Source organism: Mirounga leonina, unplaced genomic scaffold (assembly GCF_011800145.1).
Source record: "Mirounga leonina isolate KUSES-001 unplaced genomic scaffold, KU_Mleo_1.0 Mir_94, whole genome shotgun sequence".
NCBI lineage: Eukaryota > Metazoa > Chordata > Mammalia > Carnivora > Phocidae > Mirounga > Mirounga leonina.
Genome location: NW_023270855.1, coordinates 8,426,180 through 8,451,314, shown reverse-complemented (window position 1 = coordinate 8,451,314; position 25,135 = coordinate 8,426,180). Strand labels below are relative to the sequence as shown.

General features: G+C 48.0%; 2 protein-coding genes across 4 annotated transcripts in view; both read left to right on the top strand.

Annotated features, from left to right (window-relative positions):
• Positions 1–4,925, top strand: part of MTMR14 (myotubularin related protein 14) — a 46,919-nt gene extending 41,994 nt beyond the window's left edge. For 2 of the 3 annotated variants that reach the window (XM_034998094.1, XM_034998093.1), the window contains exons 18-19: positions 1,279–1,434; positions 4,321–4,925. In XM_034998094.1, coding sequence (XP_034853985.1) covers positions 1,279–1,434; positions 4,321–4,504 — 340 coding nt within the window. In that variant the 3' untranslated portion in view covers positions 4,505–4,925. The remainder of the gene's footprint in view (positions 1–1,278; positions 1,435–4,320) is intronic. The other variant, XM_034998095.1, reaches the window with a different exon arrangement.
• Positions 4,926–6,247: 1,322 nt separating this feature from the next.
• CPNE9 (copine family member 9) lies at positions 6,248–25,077 on the top strand. Its single transcript, XM_034996529.1, has 20 exons — positions 6,248–6,353; positions 6,886–6,926; positions 7,041–7,087; positions 7,206–7,309; positions 7,808–7,844; positions 8,353–8,429; positions 12,086–12,149; positions 12,265–12,368; positions 12,615–12,719; positions 14,530–14,571; positions 14,890–14,965; positions 15,074–15,127; positions 15,539–15,600; positions 16,326–16,372; positions 17,281–17,462; positions 17,721–17,848; positions 21,873–21,975; positions 22,570–22,627; positions 23,000–23,073; positions 24,721–25,077. The coding sequence occupies exons 1-20, from the start codon at positions 6,286–6,288 to the stop codon at positions 24,904–24,906; spliced, it is 1,659 nt and encodes a 552-aa protein (XP_034852420.1). The 5' UTR covers positions 6,248–6,285; the 3' UTR covers positions 24,907–25,077.
• The last annotated feature ends 58 nt before the right edge of the window (positions 25,078–25,135 follow it).

Below are 25,135 nucleotides of genomic sequence, written 5' to 3'. Positions count from 1 at the left end.
CTATTCATGGCAGCTTTAATGTAGAAGACCATCTGTTTTCCCTGGTCTCAAGGTGGTTCTGTTGTAGGACAAATCTGTAATCAAACTTGGCTTTAAAAATCTCTTCTTGGACTCACTAGCGTGGGACCTTCAGTAAGTGTCTTCACCTGTCTGGACTGCCATTTCTCGCTCTGTCTCTAAGATAAGGATGGTTAACGATTACCAGAGCTGCAGTACCTGGCCAGAGTATCACTCAGGTGGCAGCTGCTTGAGGATGAGCCTGGGGTGGCCACTCATGAGGTCTGTTGCCTCAAACTTGGGAGACACTGATGCTAGCTAACTGGGTGGGCCAAGGTCAATGAATGTCTCTGTTTCCCACCCCCTGTACCACTATTCATGCTTCTCTGTTCCAGGGCCCTACAGAAGCACTTTCTGCTATTCTTGAATTAAAGAATAAAGGGTCAAACATCAAAGATGATGTACCTCTGGGGATGGAGACCTGGGGTAGCCGATGAAAGGGCCTTGTTTGATGTCTTCCTATCTCCCTTCCTCCTCCACCCCCAGTGACTGGGCTACTGCCCTGAGACAGTAGAGAGAGGTTAGCTGTCAGCGAGGTGGTGGCCGAGGTGGTGGCCGCAGTAGATTCCCAGTACAGCTTTCCTCTCGCTGCACTGCCCAAATCTCCATCTGAAAAAGGCCTGATGAAGCTGTCAAGTTGCCTGCCTGATTTCATCCCTTAGGGCATAACCAGTGAGTTTGCCAGGTTGATGCTTGTGAATACAAACTATGGCTCCTGGAAGGTGCTGCAGAGAAAGCCTGTGTATGGGGTGGGGGGCGCTTCAGGGCTCCCATCACCTCACTCTTCAGTCTAGGTCACCACCCTCCACCATCTCCAGGAAGCTTATTCTCCCATCGCTCTGATAAGACTTCAGTGGCCCCTGGGTTCTGCCTTGCCCACCCTGCCAATCTGCATGCCAGGGGTGTTTGAGGTGATCCTGCCTCCCTGGTTCCTAGGGCATCCGGCCTTGCTTCCTTCCTTTTGGCGCTGCTGAGACTGTACTTGCTGTGTCAGCCACCGTGGCAGGCATGCCCTGACCTGATGCTTTGGTTGCTGGCTCACCTCTTCTCATTCTGCTTTGCTCTTGTTTTTCTGTAAGTCTTTGCACGAAGCATTGTCCTCACAGCTGAGCCTGTGGCCCAGGACCACCATAGCCCCACCCCGACTCCTCCAAAGGGCCTCCCCTGTCAGGCATATGACTGACTATGCATCATCTCCCCTCTCTCTCCTCTCTGCCCCAGATCAGTGGACCATCCCCTGCCCGGATCCTCTCTCTCCACAGACTTTGGCAGCTGGCAGATGGTAACAGGCTGTGGCAGTATTCAGGAACGGGCTGTCCTGCACACAGACTCCTCTCTCCCTTTCAGCTTCCCGGATGAGCTCCCTAACAGTTGTCTGTAAGTGTCTTGCTTGAGGAGGCAGGATGCTCCCCTGCCCATATCAGAAGCTGGTGAGCCATCAGGAGTGTTGGTTGAGTGAGGCAGCAGCTGGCTCGGGATCCCTGCCCCTCCTCAGTGTCAGCTAAGTATACCTCACTGCTCCTGGACTCCTGAGGTATGGAAGAGGCTTTCTGGGCTGCTCAGGAAGTGTGTTGCGGTGTGTGCTCACTCTCTTGAGCCTCCGAAACTCGTCCACAGGTGCCTCGGGGCACACCCTGAGGGAAAGCTGTCTGGACTGTAACTATAGAAGGTTCTATTTCTGTCCAAGGCTTTGCCTGACATGAGAATCCTTTGAAATCAGAACAGTGGGGTAGTGAAGGTAGGTGTATGGTGGAGACCACAGCCAGAATGGAGCTAGGTCAACTCAAGGGATGTGCTCCTCCAAGCAGAACCAAGGGTTCCTTGCCATCCCCTTCCTCCTCTTGTCTTCTGCTTTTACCTCCAGTCAGGTAAGAAAATTGGATGGGGATACCAAGTCCCAAGGCTGTAAAATCCTCTCCCTTTGAGGCTCCAGCACTGGGCTTTCAAGTCTTACAGTGTGTCCGCTTGAGTGGCTGCCTCTGTGGCGCCCCCCTGCCCGCTTTACTGCTTCATGGGTGTCAGACCAGGTAGAGCCTCTGGTGGCCTGGGGAACAAGGCCTCTCCTCCCCACGACGGGCTGAATGAACTTCAGGTGCTGGGCATTCATTGTCCCCACCAGAATCTGGCTCATACCCACCAGAGCTGAGAGGTCAGAGGCGAGTTGCCCTGGGGTGTTAAGAAGGATCCCTGCTGAGGGCAGGCAGAGGCCGGACCTTGGGATTCCAGGATGGAATAGGCCCAAGAGCCATCTCTGGAGGAAGCAGACATCTCTGCCCCTGCTTGATGGCACCCCTCACGTAACTGGCATTAACCACTGAAACGGGCAGCTCTCTGAGCTCCTAGCAAACCCCCACCATCTGGGTAGTTCCCAGAAGAAAGCTAGGTTCTATGTGATCTCATGGCCTCCAAAATTGCAGTGTAGGGATGGGGTCAGGGTTGATTCCTGCTGAGGTCATACAGTATGTCGATTTAGTGCTTGGGCTTTGTTATCAGAGAAATTTAGTCAAAACTCCTGGCTGCTCTGCCTTACCAGCTATGTCTTGGGGTGTCAGCCCTTACTTCTCTGAGCCTGCTGGCTCATCTCTTGAGAGAGAATGGCACTAGAGTATCTCTGCCTGCCTACCCCTTACCTGCTGTGTGTCCTCAAGTGAATCACCTATCCTCTCTGGGCTTCAGTTTTCTTATCTCTAAGTAGGCTGATCCCTCCCTCTTCTGCCTCCCAGAAATAAGGGGCAGTGAGAATGCACACGTATGGACCTTTGGATATTCCCTGTGAATACAAACTACTAATCTGAATTATATGATATGCCCTAAGGAAAAGCTGAAGAAGAACACATGGCCTACAGCCTATGTGAAACCTAATTAGAGTGTAAAGAAGAACTAGGGCCACATGTCTCCCCCAAATGCCAAGACAGACTTTGGAGTTCTTCACGGTATTGCAGGAATCCAGTATCAGCTCCGTTTTCCTAGTGTTGCTGCAAGAGCTACTTGACTTTCCCTCACCCTAGGACCTGCTGCTTCTCTCTCTCTCCCACAGTAGTCACCCACTCATACCTACCACTCCCACCAGTCTACTTTCCTTCAGTCTGTTCTCCCCATACCTACCCCAGGACTGCCATTTATCCTCATACCTCCATCTGTTTCCCCCAGGCCCTGGGGTACAAGTCATTTGGGCTTGGGAATTGGAGACAGTGCTGCTACTTCTGACAAATTCCCTGGAGGGATTACACAGGGATTGGTCTCTTGGGAAATTTTGGTGTCAGTGGTCAGGGCTAGTCTTGATTTTTAGGTGGATGGGAACATGAGGGTTCGTGTCATGTAGGTCTGTGGCCCCTGGAGAAAGCCCTCCAGGGGACAGTTAGGGTGAATACCATGTGAGTTCCTGACCTTTCTTTCCTCTGATTCCATGTCCCTCTCACCCCTAGACTGCATACCTTTTAGTTCATAGGTTGGGTGTGGCTGGTACCTCAGGTCTTCTCTTCTCTTCTATTAAAGACCTTTCAAAGTGTCAAATAGCCTCATGGAATTCATTCTTTGATAAGCCTGAGTTTTCATGCACTTGTTCCCCTTCAGGGGTTTTTGTTTGTTTTTTTTACTTGTTCCCCTTCTTGACTTGTATTTGCAGGTTAAGGAGAGAAGAGGGGCTTCCCGTCTTCTGTGATCAGTGTCTGCAGAGGCCAGGGAAGGAACAGCAAATAAAATCAGAACAGGAATCCTGCTAGAAAAGCCAGCACCCTGCTAGCTATTTCCCTAGGGACCACAGTTGACCAAAGATGTAGCTGAAGCCTCAGGGGTTTCCGGTTGAGGACCCTGGCCTCTCCAGGACACTGCCAAGAACTTTCTCCCCGAATGCTCCAGGTCCTGGCCACAAGAAGGCTAAGCCTTTGGTCAGCCAAGGCTTGATGCCTCATCTTGTGGTCTCTCCTTAAGTCTCAGATTGGTGCCTCATATTATTCTCACTGAGGAATGGCAGCCAACAGTTGGCAAACTCCCTCCTGCTCACCTTCCCCCCAACTTCCCCAGTGTACCATTAAAACATGCTGGTTCTAGGTTCTCAGTAGCCTGAGAGCTGAGAGGAAAGATTATGGAGGGGAACAAGGCCAAATGTTTAGGGCCTGAACTGCAGGGGTAGTATGGCCACAGGACATGTGCTGGCCTGTGCTAGCAAAGGCAGAAGGATAGGTAGTATGGTGTGAGGATAAGGATGTTGGATCCTGCCCAGGGTAATGCATTCATTCTCCCTCCTTCCCTCCCTGCCCACAGGCTTGCAGCCCTGAGCGAACGGGAGACTCGGCTGCAGGAAGTACGGTCAGCTTTCTTGGCCGCGTACAGCAGCACGGTGGGGCTTCGAGCAGCAGCCCCCAGTCCCTCTGGTGCCATCGGAGGCCTGCTCGAGCAGTTTGTCCGTGGTGTTGGACTCCGGGGCACCAGCAGCAGCACCTTATGAAGTAGCCAGCTCCCAACAATTTCCTGTTCTCTCACCTGAGCCCTGAGCAGAATGAAAGCCATGCCCGGACAAGGGGTGCTTCAAGATAGGAGAGACATCTTCTCCCTCCTCTTCCTCCTCCATCATGCACATGGCAGCCCCAGAGCTGAGCAGGGCTAAGGACAGGGTTCTCCAACCCCCAGCTTCCTGACTGGTGACCACCATCCCTCTTGTCACTGCCTTTCCACCCACCCTAGTCTTGGTTGGGATTCCCATCAACTCTCAGAACTGTGTGTGGTTTCCCTGAGGCCTTGTGGAGGCTGAGACCTCACAAAAGACTCCCCTTTTCCTGTTCTTGTTTCCTGGCGAGGAGGGATCACCTGCACTGAGAATGAGGCAGTTTGACAGATCACAAAATTAAAAATCTTTTTGAACAACTCTCTTGCATCCTCATTTGGTTGCTGTCTTTGTGGAGTTATTTGGAGTTATCTGTTCTTCCTTGTGCTGGAAGGGGTTGAGGTGGGGGTCAGATAAAGCAGAAAGACAACTGAAGACTCGGTTGTGCCTCTTAACTCCTGAGCCATGACAGTCTCAGTGAGATGGGGACAAGTAGTCACAGGTTGTCAAGGTGGGAGCAGTGGTCCTCAGGCGTCAATGGGCCCTAGTCACCTAGGAACTCACACGGATTCCCAGGGCTGCCTGAAATTGAGACTTAGGGTTGCTGAGATGGTCATTTAGCTGGAATGGGCGGAGGTGTGTGTGGGAGGGGATCCTTAATTTTTAACAAGTTCTGCAGGGAGCACAGTCCTGGTACAGGTGACTCACGGCCCCTACCTTACGAAGCCTTGACTTTGGTGGAGGGACTGGCTTCTGGGGCTTTGGAGGCAGTAATTGGTGTGGGGAGAATGGACCTGGCTGACTACCACCCTCATCTGCACTGTGACCTAGATAGATTGCATCTTCACAGTATGTCTTCTGCATCTGTAACATCATGAAGTCAAGAGTTCAAAGACTTGGGCAAAGGGCTTTCAGAGTGCTATCAAGCTGCCATTTACTGAGTTCTGGCTCAACACAAAAGAGGTCACCCATGTGACTGCCCAGAGGAAGGAAATAATGGTGAACATTTCTTTAGTACTTACTGTGTATAATCCCCTGAGCTAAGTCCTTTATGTGGATTATCTCAAAATTTTACAACACCCCAAGTAGGTGCTATTCCGGCCTTTCACTGATAAGACTGAGGCACAGAGATGTTGAGTAACTTGCCCAAGGTCACACAGCTAATAAGCATAAATGTAAAACTCCTATTTGGAAGACCTAGGCAGGGCGGAAGTGGGAAGGGGAAGCAGACTGTTCAGGGAGCAGCTCAGGAAGAGGAAGCGTCCCCAACGCCCACCAGGTGCCCCAAACCCTTCAGTACCGCGGACAGTTCTCAGAAGGGTTTTTTTTTTTTTTTTTTTTTTTTTTTTTTGGATTTCGTCTGGGTGAAATGCGCAGGGAGGACTCTCCCACGGTCTGGGCTGGATTTGGGGTCGGGGTTAGGTTCCCGGCCGGCTCGAGGCTGCTCCAATGGGGCGGGGGCCGCCCGCAGGGCCGGGCGGGGCTAGGTTACCATCTGGAGTCGCTGCCGCCGGCGGCCACAGTCAAGGAGCGATCGCGGGAGTGCAAGCAGGGCTGGAGGGAGTGCAGCCGCCGCCGCCGCCGCTACAGCGGCGGCACATGGACCAGCCCCGCCGCTGCCGCCGCCCCTAGCGCCGGCGGCCCCCGTCTCACAGCCTCCCGCAGCTCCGGCCACTCGACCAGCCATGTCTCTCAGCGGAGCCTCTGAGCGCAGCGTCTCGGCCACCAAGATTGAAATTACCGTGTCCTGCCGGTGAGCCGCCGCGCTGGGGAGGGCGTAGGCACTGCCCCTGCCCCAATCGGCTGTGGGGCTTGGAGCGGACAGGGGCCAGACCCCCGGGGGAAAGAAGCATCCAGGGCCGGAAAATCTCAGATTCAGACTTAGGAGAGTCTCTGGCGGGTTCGGGGAGGGGGTTTCTTTGAACAGCTCCACCCACAAATAAAAGCTCAGCCTGCGGGTTCAAGGAGCGGGTCATGGGGATCCAGTAGGATCTGGGCCTCAGGAGGACAAAGTTCTGGGGCTAACCCTCTTTCCTGGGCCCTTGAAGACAGGGTGGACGCATAGATAATGATTCTTGAGCTGATATTTCCGGTGCTGTCCAGGGTGCTGACAACGTGCCCCCCCCTCCCCCCAACCCCAACAACTCTCCACTGGGTATAGTAATGAGGCAAGGAGATGCGATTTGAGCCCCATGCCTCCCCCGGGTGCCCAACTCAGGGCAGAGTCGAGGCACTGGGCTCCAGAATGACCCACCCTCTGTCCATCTGTCTGTCGCTTTCTCTAGGAACCTGCTGGACCTCGACACCTTCTCCAAGTCCGACCCCAGTAGGAGGCGCCAGGGACGGGAGGGGGAACTAGGGTCCGAGCGTGACTGAGGGGTGGGGAGAGGTTCAGGGCAATCTTACATCCTTCCTTCCCCGCCTCCACTTTCGCCTGCAGTGGTGGTGCTTTACACGCAGAGCCGGGCCAGCCAGGAGTGGCGAGAGGTGAGTCCAAGAGCCCTCTCCCAGCCAAGAGCTGCCCCCCCCACAACTCCCACCCCCCGTGAATCACCTCCCCCCCCCACCCCGACCGCCCCGTGCTAACTCTCCGCCCCCTATCCAGTTCGGACGGACAGAGGTGATTGACAACACGCTGAACCCAGACTTTGTGCGCAAATTCGTCCTGGACTACTTCTTTGAGGAAAAGCAAAACCTGCGCTTTGATGTGTGAGCCCCGCCCAGAATCCTGGGTTGGATCCCCCCCTCCCCCGCCCCCCGACCTGGATCCACACAAAATTCTGGCTCGCTCCTCCCCAGCCCGGCCTCCCAGCCTGGCTCCTCCACCAGGCTGTTTGGTCCCATTCTGAAGGCCTCCACTCTAGTCTTAGCTCTGTCCCCAAGTCTAGCTTGGCCCTGTCTTTAGGTCAGATCCAATCCAGTTCACTCCCCAGACCTAGCTGGGCCCAAAGCTTTGCACTCTAATTTAGCTCAGGCTCCATCAAGGTCCCCGCCCTGGTATGACCCCACCCCCAGCAGGCCCCAGACTTGACCTCATCCCTGACTTTCTGTGACCCTGACTCCTGCCCTAAAGGAGATCCTGACTGAATTTGGATCCAAGGCCGCCCCTCATTCTACCTACAATCTTAACCAGTATTCAAAACACGACCCCTTTTCCAGGCTGTCTTTCACCAGCCCCACCTTATGCTGGTTCCACTCTCTTCCCAGATACAACATTGACTCCAAAACCAACATCTCCAAACCGGTGAGCGAGCGTCCCCTCGCAGGCTGGCCAGGCACACAGGAGGCGCTCAGTGTGTTAAACAACCTTCCTTAGAACCCTCCTACCCCTCAACCCCAACTCCACCTTCTTGGGCCCCAAACCCACCCTCCTGGCCCTCCTCTCATGCTCCTGCCTCTTGGTTTCCCACCCATGCCTTTTACTCACTGTTCCTCTTCCTTCTCGGCCACCTGTGGGACACACAGAAGGTGAGGCTGAACGGGGCTGGCTTTGGGATGGTGGGGTGTGGAATGGAAGGTGAGGTGTGGGATGGCATTGTGGAGAGCAGCTTAAACTGACAGCAGGACCAAGAAGCAGAATTGGCCTGGGGACTCCTTCCCCCTGCTTTAAAGCACAGGCAGGGCGATGCTTCTAGCATTCTGCCATCCTGGAACACACTGGTCTGTGCAGCAGTATCACCAGGGCTAGGCTGGGACTCTGCATCCCCAGCCTTCTTGACTCCTGGTCTTCTTGACTCCATGTCCTGGTGCAGGATTTCCTGGGACAAGCGTTCCTGGCCCTGGGAGAGGTGATCGGAGGCCAGGGCAGCCGTGTAGAGCGACCCCTCACGTGAGCTGAACAAGAAGGGATGCTGGGGAAGGGTGGGTGCCCCCAAATTTTCCTCCCAAGGACACTGCTGACCCAATAGCTGTGAAGGCTGGGACTCCCCTGGTTGGGAGACTTCAATGGCTCCCATAATCTTCCTGGGAAAGACCAATATCCAGGGCTCCGTTCAAGTCAGTCTTAGGCCTGATATGTCTTGTCTTGTCCTCTCTCTCTCTGTCTCTGTCTCTACCTGTCTGTCTCTGTCTCTCTCACCTCACTCTTTTTCTAAGTCTGATTCTACCCTTAAGGTCCACTTCCAAGCTTTTTTCCTCCGAGAAGCTTCCCCTCACTAAATCAAGACCCCTGGAATTTCCACTGTATTTACTCACTAAATATTTATTAGAATGTTTTGCATGCCATACCCTGTGCTAGGCACCAGGGACTCATCCATTCCATAAATACTATTGGGCATATACTCTATGTCGGCCACTGTTCAAGGGGCTTGGGTTGTAATGGTGAACATAACAAAGGTTCCTGCCCTTGGGGAGCTTATACTATAGAAGGTGGGGGAGAAACTACAAAATAGACATAACAAATAAGTAAATTGTATAATATATTGGAAGACATTAAGTGCTATGGGAAAAAGGCAAAGTAGAGCAGAATTAGGAGGATTGGAAATGCTGGGTGGGTGGGACTTGCAATACTCTACAGAGTGGCTGAGTAGGTTTTATGGAGAGGTAACTTTAGAGCAAAGACCTGTAGGAAGTAAGGAAGTGAGCCATGCAGGTATCTGGATGTGGGATGTTCCACGCAGAGGAAGCTGGCCAGTGCAAAAGCCTGATATGTTCACAGAGCAGCAAGGAGGCCAGTGTGGCTATAGCCAAGTGAGCAAGGAGGAAGAAAGGAGGAGACGAGATTGGAGAACAGTTTAGGGCCTTGTAGCTACTATAAAGACTAGCTTTTACTCTGAGTTGGGAGTCACTGGAAGGCTCTGAAGAGAGGAGTGACATGATCTGACCATGTTTTCAAAGAATAATGCTGGCTTCTGGATTGAGAATAAACCTTGGGTAGATGAAGATAGTAGCAGGGATCCCATTGGGAGGCTATTACAGTAATCCAGGGTGGCAGCAGTGAAGGAAAGAAATGGTCAGATCTGGATATAACTTGAAAGTATAGCCAACAGATTCCTGACAGGTTGAATATGGATGTGAGAGGAGAAGAGGAGTCAAGGATGACATCAAACCCTTTGGCCTGAACACCTGGAAGGATGGAGTTGCCATAAATAAGATGGTTAAAAAAAAAAAAGTGAGGGAGAAGTACATTGCAGGGGGATTTGATCAGGAGTTCATTCTGACTCCTGTTGAATTTGATAATTTTTATTAGACACCCTAGCAGATATGTCAAATAGGCAATAAGATCCATGAGTTGTAGATGCTCTTTCAGACCAGAAGACTAGATGAAATCACCAAAGGGGTGGGCAGAGAAAGAAAAGACCAAACACCAAGACTCCATGAATTGGAACTAGAAAAGGAGACTGAGAAGGAGCATTAATGAAGTAGAAGGAGGACCAAGAGAAGGGGTGTTGTCCTGGAGGCAAAGTGAAGTTTGTGTATTGAGGAGAGAGTGACCAGCTATGTCAAATGCTGCTGCATGTCTGAAGTTCTGAAGGAAGAGGTGGGGGTAACAGCCTGGTTGGAGAGGTTTAGAAGAGAATGGAAGAGAGGAATGAAAGTCAAGAAATCTTCCAAGGGGTTTTGTTGCAAAGAGAAGAGAAAAGGAGGGTTAGGAAAAGGAAGTGAGGTCAGAATAGGTTTGCATTTTTTAACATGAGAAAAATTATACCACATTTGTATGTTAAGGGGAATGACCGAGTAGAAACTGAAAAATTGACATAATAAAGAAAAAAGGAGAGAATTGCTGGAATGATGTCCATGTATAGGCAAGAGGGTGTGGAATGTAGCACACAGTGGAGGGATAAATAGGCACACGGATAGTCATTTATAGCAACAGTTGCGTGGGTGAAGATACTGGAGGCAAGGTAGGTGTGGTGGTAGGTCTGTGGACATTCTCTTCTGGTTGCTTCAGTTTTGTCAGTGAAGTAGGAAACAAGGTCATTGGCTGAGGATGGGGGAGGAGGCTTTCCAGGTTTGAGAAGAGAGGAGGAGTGAAACTGCCATCTAGCCGAACTGGAGAGTGAAGTATGATTAAGGACCCTCTTGAGGTTTGTGGTCATGCAGTTAAAATGAGACCAGTTAGGGGCACCTGGCTGGCTCAGTCAGTAGAGCATGTGACTCTTGATCTCGGGGTCATGAGTTTGAGCCCCATGTTGAGTGTAGCGATGACTTAAATAAATAAGATGTAAAGAAAAAAAAAAGTGAGGCCACTTAACAAGATTGTGTGTTTTCCTCTGGCCTCATTCAGTTGCACAGGTGCAGTACAGGCTAGGCAGAGAATGGGATTTAACTAGGGCTGTGGTTCTGCCAAATAAGTGTACTGAAGTGACAGAAAGGCAATGGATAAGAGGTAGGATGCAAGGGAGCGATTATTATAATCATTGACTGGAATTCACACTGGGTAAGGAGGTGAGGGAAAACATTAAGGGGGCAAAGAACAGAGAGAAAGCAGTAAGATCAGAGACTTGGTCCTCCTGGGTGTGCAGGTGAAGAGTCCCTATACTCCTTACACTCTTTTTAAAGCACAAACAGTCAAAAATTGAAAGAGCCAAAGAAATGGTTCAACATTCATGTCAAAGATGGGAAAAATCACATAATAAATTGGAGCCAGGACTTGAACCCAGAACACTTCTGACCTAGCTTTCTCTCTGCCACCCTTGGGATCCCTTTGGGGTCAGGGTTCACAGGCCCATATCAGCAAGGTCCCTGACCACTTGGAGACCCAAGGCAAGACAATTTGGGGATGGGTGTCCTAATATGTACCCTTCAAATACATGGAAGTGTCCCTTCTTGGGTCAGGAGAGGATAAAGCTTCCCTTGTCTTTTTTATTTCACTCTTCACATTTTATTTCACTCTTCAAAAGCACAGTATCTTTGATCTAACAAAACAGCCTTTTGCCCTGGGTCTGGATAGAAAATCCTCTCCCTCATTCAGGACTGCTACATCACATTCTACTTGCCTATTGGCTTTGACATCCCACCTCCCTCTGGAAGCTCACCGAGGGTACAGAACTGGAAAGTGCCAACTGGCCAATTCATACCTAGCACAGTGCCTGACATATAGTAGATACCAAGGTCTGCTTTGACAAATTTAACCACCTTCATATCAATAAAGCTTCCCAATTGCTTGTCCTTCCATGCACTCATTCAGATCTTTTCACAACCCTGACAGGTAGGCATGATTCCCATTTCATAGTAGAGGAAACTAGGACCCCCAAAAGAGGAAATAACTTACTCAGGACTTTAAATCCTATGTCTTTCCCATGCTACCATTATAACACGTCCACCTAGGCCAGATTAGCCCCTTCCTTTCAGACTACAGACCCCTTCCCTATCAAAGTCAGGCCCTTCCCCACAAGGAACCACACAGGGCAGAAAGGGATACATTTAGGGGACTGTCAGGAAATGGCATATTGAATCCCCTGGCCCACCTAATCCCAGATTAGCTACCCCATTCTTCATTGCCTACTCTCACTCCCCTGACAAAGAGGCTTTTTCTGCTTCCAGGGGTGTACCAGGCAAGAAGTGTGGGACCATACTGCTGACTGCAGAGGAGCTTAGCAATTGTCGGGTCAGTAAGGGCCATATACTAGACCCACAAGGCTCCCTTCTCTCCTAAACTCCCTTTAGTGGACTGTTTGAGGCTATGAACAATTTGGGTGTCAACAGCCAAATTTCATCCCTAGGACATTGCCACCATGCAACTTTGTGCAAACAAGCTGGACAAGAAGGATTTCTTTGGAAAGTCAGACCCCTTCCTTGTGTTCTATAGGAGCAATGAGGATGGCACGTGAGTTAATGTCTTCTCCAGTGGCACCCACCCCTGCCCTGCTGTGACCATGGGCCCATTAGGGCTCTCAGGCTGGATGTGGGCATCTTAAACTCTACCAGGACCTGACCTCAGAATTCACTCAAGGCAGCACACAATATGTGCTTAACAAGTGGGGAAATCCCAGGAATCTCCAATAGTATGAGGCCCTATCTCTGGGCTCAGTCCTGCCCCAAGGCAGGTTCCAGTCCTCTTGCTCCTCTCCAGGTTCACCATCTGCCACAAGACGGAGGTTGTGAAAAACACACTGAATCCTGTGTGGCAACCCTTCAGCATCCCTGTGCGGGCATTGTGCAATGGAGACTATGACAGGTCTGCTTCAGTGTAATCTAGGGAGTAAGGGAACAAGGGCATGAGAATGGGATTCCTGAGCCCCAGACAATAGTTTTGGAGGATCCTGCCTGGTGAAACAGTTTTGGGCATGGAGATAGGTAGATGGGGAAGCAAATGGATGGCCACATAGATGAATAGGAGGATGGAAGGGTAGATGGGTAGATGAAAGGGCAAATGAACAAATGAATAAACAGATACATGGGTGGAGGGTCAGATGGATGGATAAGCTGGTGAATGAATGGATGGGTATATGTATGGATGTGTAAAAGGACTGGTGGGTAGAAGGGGAGATGGATGAATGGGTAACAGATAAGTGGATAAGTGGACTGATGGGCAGATCAGCAGATGGACAAATGATGGATGAACAAATAGATGGATGGGTATATGAGAGATTGTTAGGTGGCTGGAAAGGCAGAGGGATGACTGAAAAAGCAGGAGGATAAATAGGTAGAGCAAAAGGTGGATTGGTGAATGGATGGTAGATGGATGGAAGGACCAGTAGATTAATTAGTTGATTAATGAGTGTAAAGTAGATGGATAGGCTGACCATATGAACTAATAAATGGACAGTATGAAGATAGGTAAGTGGGTGGAAGGATGGATGGGCACATACATGGTTGGTTATGTAGGTGAATGGATGATCATATGGACAAATGTGATAGATGGGTGTTTGGTTAGATAGCTGAATGGGGCGCCTGGGTGGCTCAGTTGGTTAAGCGACTGCCTTCGGCTCAGGTCATGATCCTGGAGTCCCTGGATCGAGTCCCGCATCGGGCTCCCTGCTCGGCAGGGAGTCTGCTTCTGCCTCTGACCCTCCCCCCTCTCATGTGCTCTCTCTCTCTCATTCGCTCTGTCTCAAATAAATAAATAAATAAATCTTTAAAAAAAAATAGATAGCTGAATGGACAGAGATGGATGCTTGCATACATCAGTAAGTCAGTGTATGCCTAGATGTATAATTAGATGGGTGGATAAAGATAGGTATTAAAAAGTAATTAGATTGGCTAATGTATGGGTAAGTGGGTGGCTACGTGGATAGATAGTTGTAACTGCAACACAGATATATGGACATATAGGAGGACTTAGGCATAGTACTTAAGAACAAAGTCTTTGGAGCCAGGATGTCTGAGTTTTTTTTTTTTTTAAGATTTTATTTATTTATTTGAGAGAGAGAATGAGATAGAGAGAGCATGAGAGGGGGGAGGGTCAGAGGGAGAAGCAGACTCCCCGCTGAGCAGGGAGCCTGATGCGGGACTTGATCCCGGGACTCCAGGATCATGACCTGAGCCGAAGGCAGTCGCTTAACCAGCTGAGCCACCCAGGCACCCCAGGATGTCTGAGTTTAAATCTCAGCTCAATCACTTACTAGTTATAGTCCTTAGTCAAGTTACTGTTTTTTTTGCACCTCAGTTTCCTTATCCAAAAATAAGAATAATAGTATTTACCTTATAGTAAGTGCTTACTTTTTAGGATGGTTGTTAAATCAAATGAGTCAATCCACAAAAGCACTGGTAACAATGCCTAGAATATAGTAAGACTCAACAAGTAGTAGTAAAGAATAGTAATAGTGGTACAAATAGCAGTGGAAGAAATAATGGCAGTGGCAATAGATAGTTGGGTATGTGCATGGACTGATGAATGAATAAATAGGTTGGATGCACTGATGGGAGGAAGGTTGAAGGAAAAACAGATGTGTGTATGGGAGGATGATTTGTGAATGGTTAAGTAGGTGAGGGTGTCTCTAGGATTTATCATACATGCTAGCCTATGTTTATCTCCTGCATTTCAGAACAGTGAAGATTGATGTGTACGACTGGGACCGGGATGGAAGGTAGAACTGCCCCACATAGTACTGTCTTCTTTTGTAGTTAATTTAAACAGCTTCCTATAATATGTAGTACATTCACTAGGAAACCAAAGTGGTCTTGGGAGTCAAGAAGGGTGATAATAGATGCCAGGACCTTGAGTACAACTGACCCTCTCAGTTGGATCTTCCTTCTCTCCCCCTTAACTTGGCCTCTCTTCTGGCCCCAACCCCAGTGCCCTGCAGCCCAAGTAGAGGCAAGGGATAATGGGGGCAAAAGACTAGTTTCAGGGCTGGTTCCAAGCCAACAGTAGCTGCTGCTCACCCACCCCGGCCTCACTGCAGCCATGACTTCATCGGTGAGTTCACCACCAGCTACCGGGAGCTGAGCAAGGCCCAGAACCAGTTCACAGTGTATGAGGTGAGAACTCCAGCTCTGTCCAGGTTGCCCAGGCCCTCCATCCCAGTGTGCTCAGTCTGTAGCTCCCTTCCTCTGTTTCCCACCATCACTGTTATCTTCTTCACTTAGGTACTTAACCCTCGGAAGAAATGTAAGAAGAAGAAATATGTCAATTCAGGAACTGTGAGTGTTCCCTGGAGCTCTGGCCCTCCCTAGATCCTTCTGTTTCTATTCCCACTGACATAGTATGATGAATGTTGGGGGAAGGCTGTGGGCACAGATTACTTGGATATAGTAACGTTGGGCCCAAGGTGGCTCCATTTAAGTTTTTTTTGTTTTCTTTTGATTTCTCACCTGAGGAAAATGGTTTGCTCATTACTGTTTTGCAGATTTTTTTTAAACTTAAGTTGTATTTCCCAATTTAATACACTTTTGAAAATCCAAATATGTTTCTGACAGCTTCCTCTTTTTTGCCCTTTCAGAAATTAGACAGGGTTGGGGAGTGTGCAGTAGGGGGTGGAATCATGTGCCTCTCTGCCTTCTGCCACCCAACTGCCCTTTCCAAAGTAGCAGGGCTGTCTCTTTGCCCCACAGGTGACGCTGCTCTCCTTTTCTGTGGACTCTGAATTCACTTTTGTTGATTACATCAAGGGAGGGTGAGTCACAGGCCAGGTTCTGGGCTGAAAGACCAGCATTGAGTTACTCCCAGTTCTAAGCCTCAGTTTTCATATTTATGAATGGTTAGGGTCCATGGAGATAAACTTTTAAACACTTGGCAAACTATAAAGTGCTCTGTAAAATGCATAATGTTGCCCATCTTAGTTTTCTTCATGAAGCTGACTTTCATCCCTAGCTTCCAGTCCTCCCATGGGAAGATGCGAGACAGGTGGTCTTCAAAGATGGCCCCAGTAACCTGACTGGGGTCCAAATAAAAATCATGGCCAGGCAACAGGAAGAGACCAAGAGAGAGGGAAAACCCAAGCAGACCAAAGAGGACATTCCTTTTGGCTCAGTAGTGGTAGGCAGACGTGGGTAAAGTACTTTGCTTCTCTGAAGCTCACTTTTCTCCTATGCAAAATGGAAATGTTAATTACTACTTCAGGGCTATAGTAAAGATTAAGTTAAATGACATAAATTACATACACTTGTCACACAGTAGGCATTTAATTCTGCTACCCAGAGTGTGCTCCATGGACCAGCAGCATTGGCATCATCTGGGAGTTTGTTAGAAATGTAGAATTTCAGGCTCCACACAGATCATCCAGACCAGAATCTGCATTTTAACACTATCTCCAGGTGATTCGTATGCACACTAGTGTTTGAGAAATCCTGATATAGTAAGTATGTCCCTCACTTCTCAATTGATCTACTTCCCCAACAGGACACAGCTGAACTTCACAGTAGCCATTGACTTCACAGCTTCTAATGGTGAGGCATGGATGGGGGAATGGGGTATGGAGGAATTCTAAGGAATTCATTAGGGATTGGCCTGGATTCTGACCTGGGGATAAGAGTTCACCTACCGAGGGGTGCCTGGGTGGCTCAGTCAGTTAAGAGTTCACCTACCCAGTAAGCCCAGGCTTGAGGCAAAGCCCAGCCAGGCTGGTACTGGGACAGGAGTTTTGGGAGGAGATTATTGGGTATAATGGGGGACAGAGGGTAAAAGAAAAAAGGTGTGTCAATTTTAAAAAGTTGAAAGGAGAGATATCTCAAGAAGTGGATGAGTAAATGAATGGATGGGAGATAATAGGAGTGTAAGGAGAAATGAAGCAGTAAATGTGAGTGAGTAATGACTGGGTAGGTAAATAGATGAATAAACCAAGTAGGTAGTTGGGTTAGTGAGTGAGTACAATAGGTTGGACAAGTGGATGCATGAATAGGCATGCAGGTGGACAAATGGACAGATGTTTAAATTGGAGAAATAACAGGTAAGTAGACAGGATAATGAATGAGAGTGGATAGGTGGATGAATCCATATGAAGACAGAATGAATGGAAATGAATAGGAATGATGGGTGGGTGGTAGCTGGGTAGATACTGGATAAGAGAATGGAGAGGAAGATGGCTAGAAATGGATGGGTAGATTGAAAGATGGATTTATGTCCAGTGGATGGAAGAATGGATATGTGGGTAAGTGGATAAATTGTTTGATAAATATAGGGGTTGGTGGATGGATAGACGGATAAATGAACATATGGACGACTGGGCAAAATAATGAGGGAGTACATGGGTAAAGAGTGGGTGAATGTATAGGCGGTTGGATGTATACATGGATGGACAGGTGAATAGATAAATGATCAAGGTGACCATGAAGCTGGGGGTCCTGTGTCCCTACAGGGAATCCTCTGCAGCCCACCTCCCTGCACTACATGAGTCCCTACCAACTCAGCGCCTATGCCATGGCCCTCAAGGCAGTGGGAGAAATCATCCAGGACTATGACAGTGACAAGCTCTTCCCAGCCTATGGCTTTGGGGCCAAACTGCCTCCAGAGGGACGGATCTCCCACCAGTTCCCCCTGGTATAGTATAGGCCGGAGCCTACGCTCCATGCCCTGGCATCTGGTCCACTCAAGTTGGTGAATTTCTTCTCAGGATCAAGTACCTGCAGAGGACCGGGAAACTATGAGAGGGGAGCAGAGCAGGGAGGGGAGCAGGGCTGGAGTTTGGAGGGGAGCATGAGAGAGAGAGAGATGGAAAAAAGAAGGAGTGAGCTGGGATCAGAGTACTCCTGGGTATACGCAGCATGGTTCAGCCTAGCAAGGCATCTTTCCTGACAGAACAACAATGATGAGGATCCCAACTGTGCGGGCATTGAAGGTGTGTTGGAGAGCTACTTTCAGAGCCTGCGCACAGTGCAGCTCTATGGGCCCACCTACTTTGCTCCTGTCATCAACCAGGTTGCCAGGTAAGGGAACTGGGTGGGGGCTGGGAGGACTGAGGGGACCCAGACAGGGGACTGACTTCCCAAGGATAGTCAAGACCACTCTTGGGTGAACCTGGGCTTTGGCGAAAGGGTAAAATTTTCAGTGTTGGCCAGGCTCTGATATAAAGCGATAAATGCCTTATTCTGGGGTAGAGAGGGTGTGAACAAACTACCCCAACCCCACTCTTTGGGAACAACAATTCAGGCCTCAAGTTTGGGGAAAAGAGAGATGGTCCTATAACACAATAATTAAGGCACAAGCTTTGGCATCAGACCTGGCTACACCCCTCACCAACCATGTGACCTTAAGCAACTCAGCCTAAGTCCCCATTTTATCCCTACAAATGGGTATAAGGATAACAATAGCACTTCTTTATAGGGTTATTGGGAGGTTAAAATTAGATAACAAATTAAGAATTATTAGCAGTGTCTGGCCCTTAGTAAGTGCTCAATACATGGTAGATTAAAAAATAGGAAAGTAACTTCTAAAAATAAAAGAGTAATTCCAGGGGCATCTGGATGGCTCAGTCAGAAGAGTCTGTGACTCTTGATTTCAGAGTTGTGAGTTGTTTTGTTTTTTGTTTTTTTTTTTTTAAGATTTTATTTATTTGACAGAGAGAGACAGAGCGAGAGAGGGAACACAAGCAGGGGGAGTGGGAGAGGGAGAAGCAGGCTTCCCACTGAGCAGGGAGCCAGATGCGGGGCTCGATCCCAGGACCCTGAGATCATGACCTGAGCCAAAGGCAGCCCCTTAACCGACTGAGCCACCCAGGCGCCCCTCAGAGTTGTGAGTTTGAGCTCCACGTTGGATGTAGAGATTACTTAAATGAATAAACAAATAAACACTTAAAAAAAATAACTCCAAATTTTCAGAATAAAAAAAAAAACAAGATCACATATCAAATCACTTTTTAAAAGGCAAATAAAATAAAATGACAGAACTAAAACCAAACATATGTCACTAAACATAAATTGGATAAGTTCACCTATTAAAAGAAAAAGAGGGCGCCTGGGTGGCTCAGTTGGTTAAGCGACTGCCTTCGGCTCAGGTCATGATCCCGGAGTCCTGGGATCGAGTCCCACATCGGGCTCCTGGCTCAGCAGGGAGCCTGCTTCTCCCTCTGACCCTATCCCCTCTCATGCTGTTTCTCTCTCTCTCTCTCTGTCTCTCTCAAATAAATAAATAAATAAAATCTTAAAAAAAAATCATTAAAAAAAAAAAGAAAAAGATTCTCTGATTGAATAAAGCAATAAAATAATAAGTAAATCCTACAATATGCTGAATAGAAGAGACCTAGCTAAAAAAAGTACCTCAGAAAGCTTGAAAGTAAAAAGATTAAGCAAAAAAAGAGAATACAAATGGAAGGATTTCAGGGAGGTTTATATGCCTATAGACTTCCCTTTTCCCTGATAAAGATTGTTTATGTAATTCATAATGAATATAATAGTTTCTTTCAATTATGAAAGTAACATAACATTGCTGTAAAAAATTTCAAGGATGGAGAAATAAAATAAGAGATCACCCAGAATACTGCCCATGGGAATATGGATGCATATACAGTTCTTGACAGTTTTTTTCTTATGAATCCATAATTGCAGTCAAATTACATGCAGGGGGGCCTGGCTGGCTCAGTCAGAAGAGCATGCGACTCTTGGCCTCGGGATTGTGAGTTCGAGCCCCACACTGGGTGTAGAGATTACTAAAAAATAAATAAACTTAAAAAAATACATGTAATAGTTCACTACTGATTTTTTCACTTAGTATTGGAGACTGAGCATATTTTTGTTGTTATTAAACAGATTTCTTAATTTTATCTTAGTTCATTCATTCATTCATTGAATAAACATTCAATAAAGAGGCAATGTAGCATGAATGTGGGCTGTGGGGCCAGACTAAGTCGATACACCCACTCTACCACTCCCTAGCTGTGTGAATTTGAGCAAGACCCTGAACCTTTCTATGCCTGTTTCCTCAATTGTAAAATGATAATAATAATAGTAATATCATAGGGTTTTTGTGAAGGTTAACTAAATTAATATATGTCAAGCTCTTAGTGCCTGCCACATCATAACTGCTATAAGTGTCAGCTATTACTGTTACTATTATTATCATTATTACTATTCAAAGGGCATCTGCTGTATGCTCAGTTCTCTGCTGGGGCACTGGAGACTCACAGATGAATCACATCTAGTCTCTGTGCTTCTGCAGGAGACAGAAATATAAATAAATCATTACTTTCCATAGGCCAGAGCTTCCCAGACTTTCCCAGCAAGTTGCCTGTTGGCAAAGGCAAGTGATTGCTTCCCCCAGGGGAATCTTAGGGGCACAGCTGAAAGCAACCAGGCTGAAAATGTCTTTGAAGTCACCATATTTATCTTAAAAATTCATGCAAATTTTACATCCTCCTCATGTTGTGTCCATGTTTGCTTTAATTTGGAGGGGAAAAAAAGTGTTTTAAGTATACTTAGAGTCATCTAGCTTTATCCACCAGATCATACAGTAGAATGGATGCTCCAGGTATCCTGTGACCTTGGGTCTCCCTGGGCACACATGCTGGTACCCTCATGGGTGTGAAAACCCATGTGGAAGGGCTGACAGCCCAAATTGGTGGGTGGTATCCTAGAAGGCAGAGGGAGAGGAGGGAGGGTATAACCTAGTCTGAAAGACCCAAGGGAGCCTAACTTGTGGAGGGGAATTCTTAGCTGGGTCTAGAGGGCAAGTTGGACTTTATCAGAAAAAGAGATGCAGAGTAGGCCTGGCAGAAGGAACAGCATGTGAAAAAACAGTCATAAAGAGGCAAGCTCAGGAAACAGTAAACAGTAATATTATGACCAGAATGTACCACATATATGGAGGAGTATCTAAAGAACAGGCCAGGAATGGAGAGTGAAGGAATCAAGAGCTCAGGCTTTAGGCTTAGTTGGGCTCTTTTACTGAGCATTTGAAATGTAGCTTGGGTGAACAAGAAACCAAATATTTACTTCTATTTAACTTAATTAATTTAAATTTCAGTAGTCACATGTGGCCAGGGTCTGCCTTACTGGGTAGTGCAACTCCATCCTTTCCAACCTACTCAGTGCCTAAGACTGGGAGTCAAGAGACCAGGATGTACCATGACCTTTGTGCCCTCTGAAGGTCTCATGTTTCTTATATGTAAAATAAGGGGACTGGACTCAATGGCTTCTGAAGTCCTTTTCAGATAGAAAAATCTTGGATTCAAAGATTGATGGTGAGAGAAGGGAAAGGAGCTTGGGAGCAGCTGTTAGACTGGCTAAGGACCCAGCAGCATAGGCAGTGGGAGGTGGTCAGCAGAGGGGAGAAGGAAGAAAGAAGAAATGGGTGAGAAAGGGAAGAAAGGAGGCCTTTAGCCTTTGGTCTTGCCCTTGTATAAAAACCAAAATCTTCCTAGGGGCTGTCAAAGCCCTGTGTGATCTGGCCCCTACCCCACCTCAGCCACATGGCCCACTTTGCTTCCCTCACTTTCTGGGCTCCAGACACAGTGGGCCTCCTTCAGTCCCATCACAAAGCCCTTATCTGTGCTGTTCCCTTTGTTCCTCCCCTTTGCTTAGCCTCTCCTTCATCCTTAAACATTGTTTCCTTAAATAAGCCTTCACTGACCTGCTGGACCATGTCAGGATCCCCTACTAGACACTGTCATAGCGGTGTCCCTTTCCATCACAGTACTCATCACAAGAGTAATTATACCTATTTCTGTGATTCTGGGATTAATGTCCTCCCTCGAGATGGCTGGGATGAATTTGTTTTTTCTCACTGTGTACCTCCAGTGCCTACCATAACACAGTAACTACCAAAGTAAGTTCTCCATAAATGTTACTGGAGGGATATCAGGCAGGGGCAGGCATCCAGGTTTAGGGAAGGAGCATGAGCTTCAGAAACCCCAATCCTTGCCCATTGCTTATACAGTGGTGGTGGAAGCTTTAGGGGTAGGGTGTTCCCTTGGACTCTGGACTTTCAGCTGGATTCTGATCTTGGACTCTCAACCAGGGCTGCAGCCAAAATCTCTGATGGTTCCCAATACTACGTTCTGCTCATCATCACTGATGGGGTAATCTCTGACATGATGCAGACCAAGGAGGCCATTGTCAGTGTGAGTTTAAGGAGGAGGGCTTGGCAGGGAGGGGCACTGTTAATAACTGTGAAGGGTTTGAGGTTTTACCCTACTTGCAAGCTAACAAATTAGCCCTCCAGTTTCATGGATGCTGGCAGAAGACACAAGACTCCTGATTGGAGACAAAGGACTTTGTTATTCTCAGCCATAGTAGTAGCTCAATTATCAGCATTTGCTTTGATTCTAAGTCCCAGTTCCCACAAGATGTTGTGAGGAGGGTCAAATGACACCTGCAGTCACAGTGGGATGCACTGTAGGTCAGAAACCCTGAGCTTAGGGTATCTGAATCTTTTATAATGGGCAGTAAGCATGCCTGCCCTTTGTTCTGGTGTGAGATACTTTATTAAACTGAATAGTAAACAAACCTGCCCTTTGCTCCAAAGGAACACACTTTATCTTTCAAGGCTGTTTGATATGCAGATGTCCTTGAAAAGATAGTCTGAAACAAAGAGAATCAGTGCCTCTGCTTGCAAGATGTACAGAAACATGATACATGCACAGAGAATTGTCCCCAGTAGTCACCTCCATTGTTATGATTGCTCACCCCAACCATTCAACCTCTTTCCCTCACAGGCCTCCTCACTGCCCATGTCTATCATTATTGTCGGTGTGGGACCAGCCATGTTTGAAGGTGAGTAGGATCATGGGTGTCCAAGAATGAGACCAAAAACTGGGGAAAATAGGGGAGGATCTGGGCACCCAGGCCTGTCTAACATAAAAGATAAGATGGATGCCTGTGTTGGACCTTGGCCAAGTCACAGACCTTCTCTGAACCTATTTCTTTATCATAACCAAGGCTGTCGATATGAATACTTCCTTCTTGGGGTTCCTTGGTGGATGGAATGCATAATAACAACTCCATAACAGTGCCTAAAATTTGTTAGGACTTGAATACAACCACTAAATATTCTCATGATGACTCCGAAGTGGAGCTAACAAGGAGGGGGGTAGCATGGGTTTGGTGTGGGAGAGGGCAATCAGCTGAAGAGTGTCTTCTCTGCAGCAATGGAAGAGCTGGATGGTGATGACGTGCGCGTGTCCTCTAGGGGACGCTATGCAGAACGGGACATCGTTCAGGTAGATCTAACCAGGGAGAAGTCATGGAGCCAAAAGGCACAGTGGGAAAGACAGGCTAAGTTGGCAGCCACTCTCCCATACTGTCTTCTTAATCATCTACCTTTCTCCCCATTACTCTTCCAGCTGTCCTGCATTCATTGAACAAATTCTTTTTGAGAAACAGGCAGGTTGCTGCAGCCATTCTGGATCCATAGTATAGAAGATCCCCAAAGCCCCCACCCTCTAGTGGAGGCAACCAATAATAATCACACAGCTAAATCTCTATTAGATTGTGACAAGTGCTCCAGAGGAACAGCAAATGCCACTATATATATATGTAGGTCCTATAACAGGGACCTGATTTAGCAGGGTAGTCAGGGAAGGCTTCTATAAGGAAATGACATTTGAGCTAAAACCTAAAGGAGGGTTGCTCTACCTAAACATTGCAGGTAGAGAAGCAGCACATGCAAAGGCCCTGAGGCTCAGAAGAATAAGCCCAAACATGGAAAAGGCGAGAGGCCAGGGGCAGGATCGCAGGAAATGCGAAGAAGAGGGAACCAAGGCCTTGTTGGTTATGATGAAGATTTGGAGTTTTGTTCTAAAGGATTAGAAATCTCTTGAAGGATTTTACATAGGGGACTGAGGTGGTCAGACTTGCATTTTCAGAGGAGCTCTGCTGCATGGAGGGTTGACAGCAGCAGGTTGAGAGAGATGGCAAGTAGACAGACCTGTCAGTGAAGAAGCCTTTGAAGTAGCAGAGGAGAGATGACTGGGATCTGGACAGGAATGGAAGCAATGAGGATGGAGAGAAGAAGCAGGTTCAAAAGATTATTTAAGAAAATTTTACAAGAGTTGATGCTTTGATTAAATGGTGATGAGGAGTGAGGACGGCTTTAAGGATGACTCTCAGTTTTCTAGCTTGAGCAACTGAATGAGTGATAGTCCCATTTATTGGGAAGGGGAAGCCTGGGGGAGGAACAGATTTGGAAGAAAGGGCCAGAACTCAGTTGTGAACACACTGGGTTTGAGATATCTAAGACAAATGAATGGAGATGTGATATGGGCAACTAAATATGTGGCTCTGGACCTTAAACAAGAGGCCGGGGATGGATGTATAAATTTGGGAGTCATCAGAGTACAGTTTTTAAAGTCATGTAAGTATATGAAATCACCCAGGAAGAGAACTGAGAGAGAGAAGTGACCAGGTTTAGGATCAGGTAGATCCCAGAGGAATGGGGGTGACAGGGAGGAGCATCCAGGAAGAACGAGAAAATCCAGAAGAGTGTGGTATGTCAAGAGTGGGATGTGTCTAGTAGGAAGAGTATGGTCAAATGTAATGAAAAGCTAAAGAGAAGTCAAGCAAGATGAAGACTGACAATTATTGCCCACTGGACTGATTTGGTAACATAAGGGCTATTACACTAGCAAGAGCAGTGTCAGTACTGAGTGAAGCCAAACTGGAGTGGGTTGAAGGTGAATAGAAGGTGAAAAAAAGGGGGTGGGGAGAAAGTAAATGTGGAAAGCTGTCCAAAATGGGTGGGGGGAAGAGATAGTGTGATATTTGGAAAGAGATGTTAGGAGTCAAAGAGGAAACCTCCTTACTGCTCCCCTTCCCATTCCTCTCTTCCCCGGCCATTACCCACACCTGGTTGTCTGTGCCTGTCCCAGTTCGTCCCATTCCGAGACTATGTTGACCGGTCAGGAAACCAGGTGCTGAGTATGGCCCGACTAGCCAAGGACGTGCTGGCTGAGATCCCAGAGCAGCTGCTGTCCTACATGCGCACCAGGGATATCCAACCTCGCCCCCCACCTCCTGCCAACTCCAGACCAACTCCTGCTCCAGAACAGCCCTGAGGAGCCTACCTATTCCGTAACTAGCAGCCTGCTTGCCTGCCCACCCACTGCTTCTGCTGAAAGCCAGAGGCACCTGGAGCCCTGGACCTTACTGAGTCCAGCTTAGAGGATCAGTGCTGGCTGGTCGAGCCCTCTGTCCCCTCACCCATAGAAGGGCCTGGCACTGTCACCACCTCCCTGCCTTCATGCCAATAATAAAGCTGATCTTTACTCCACCTCTGTCTCATGG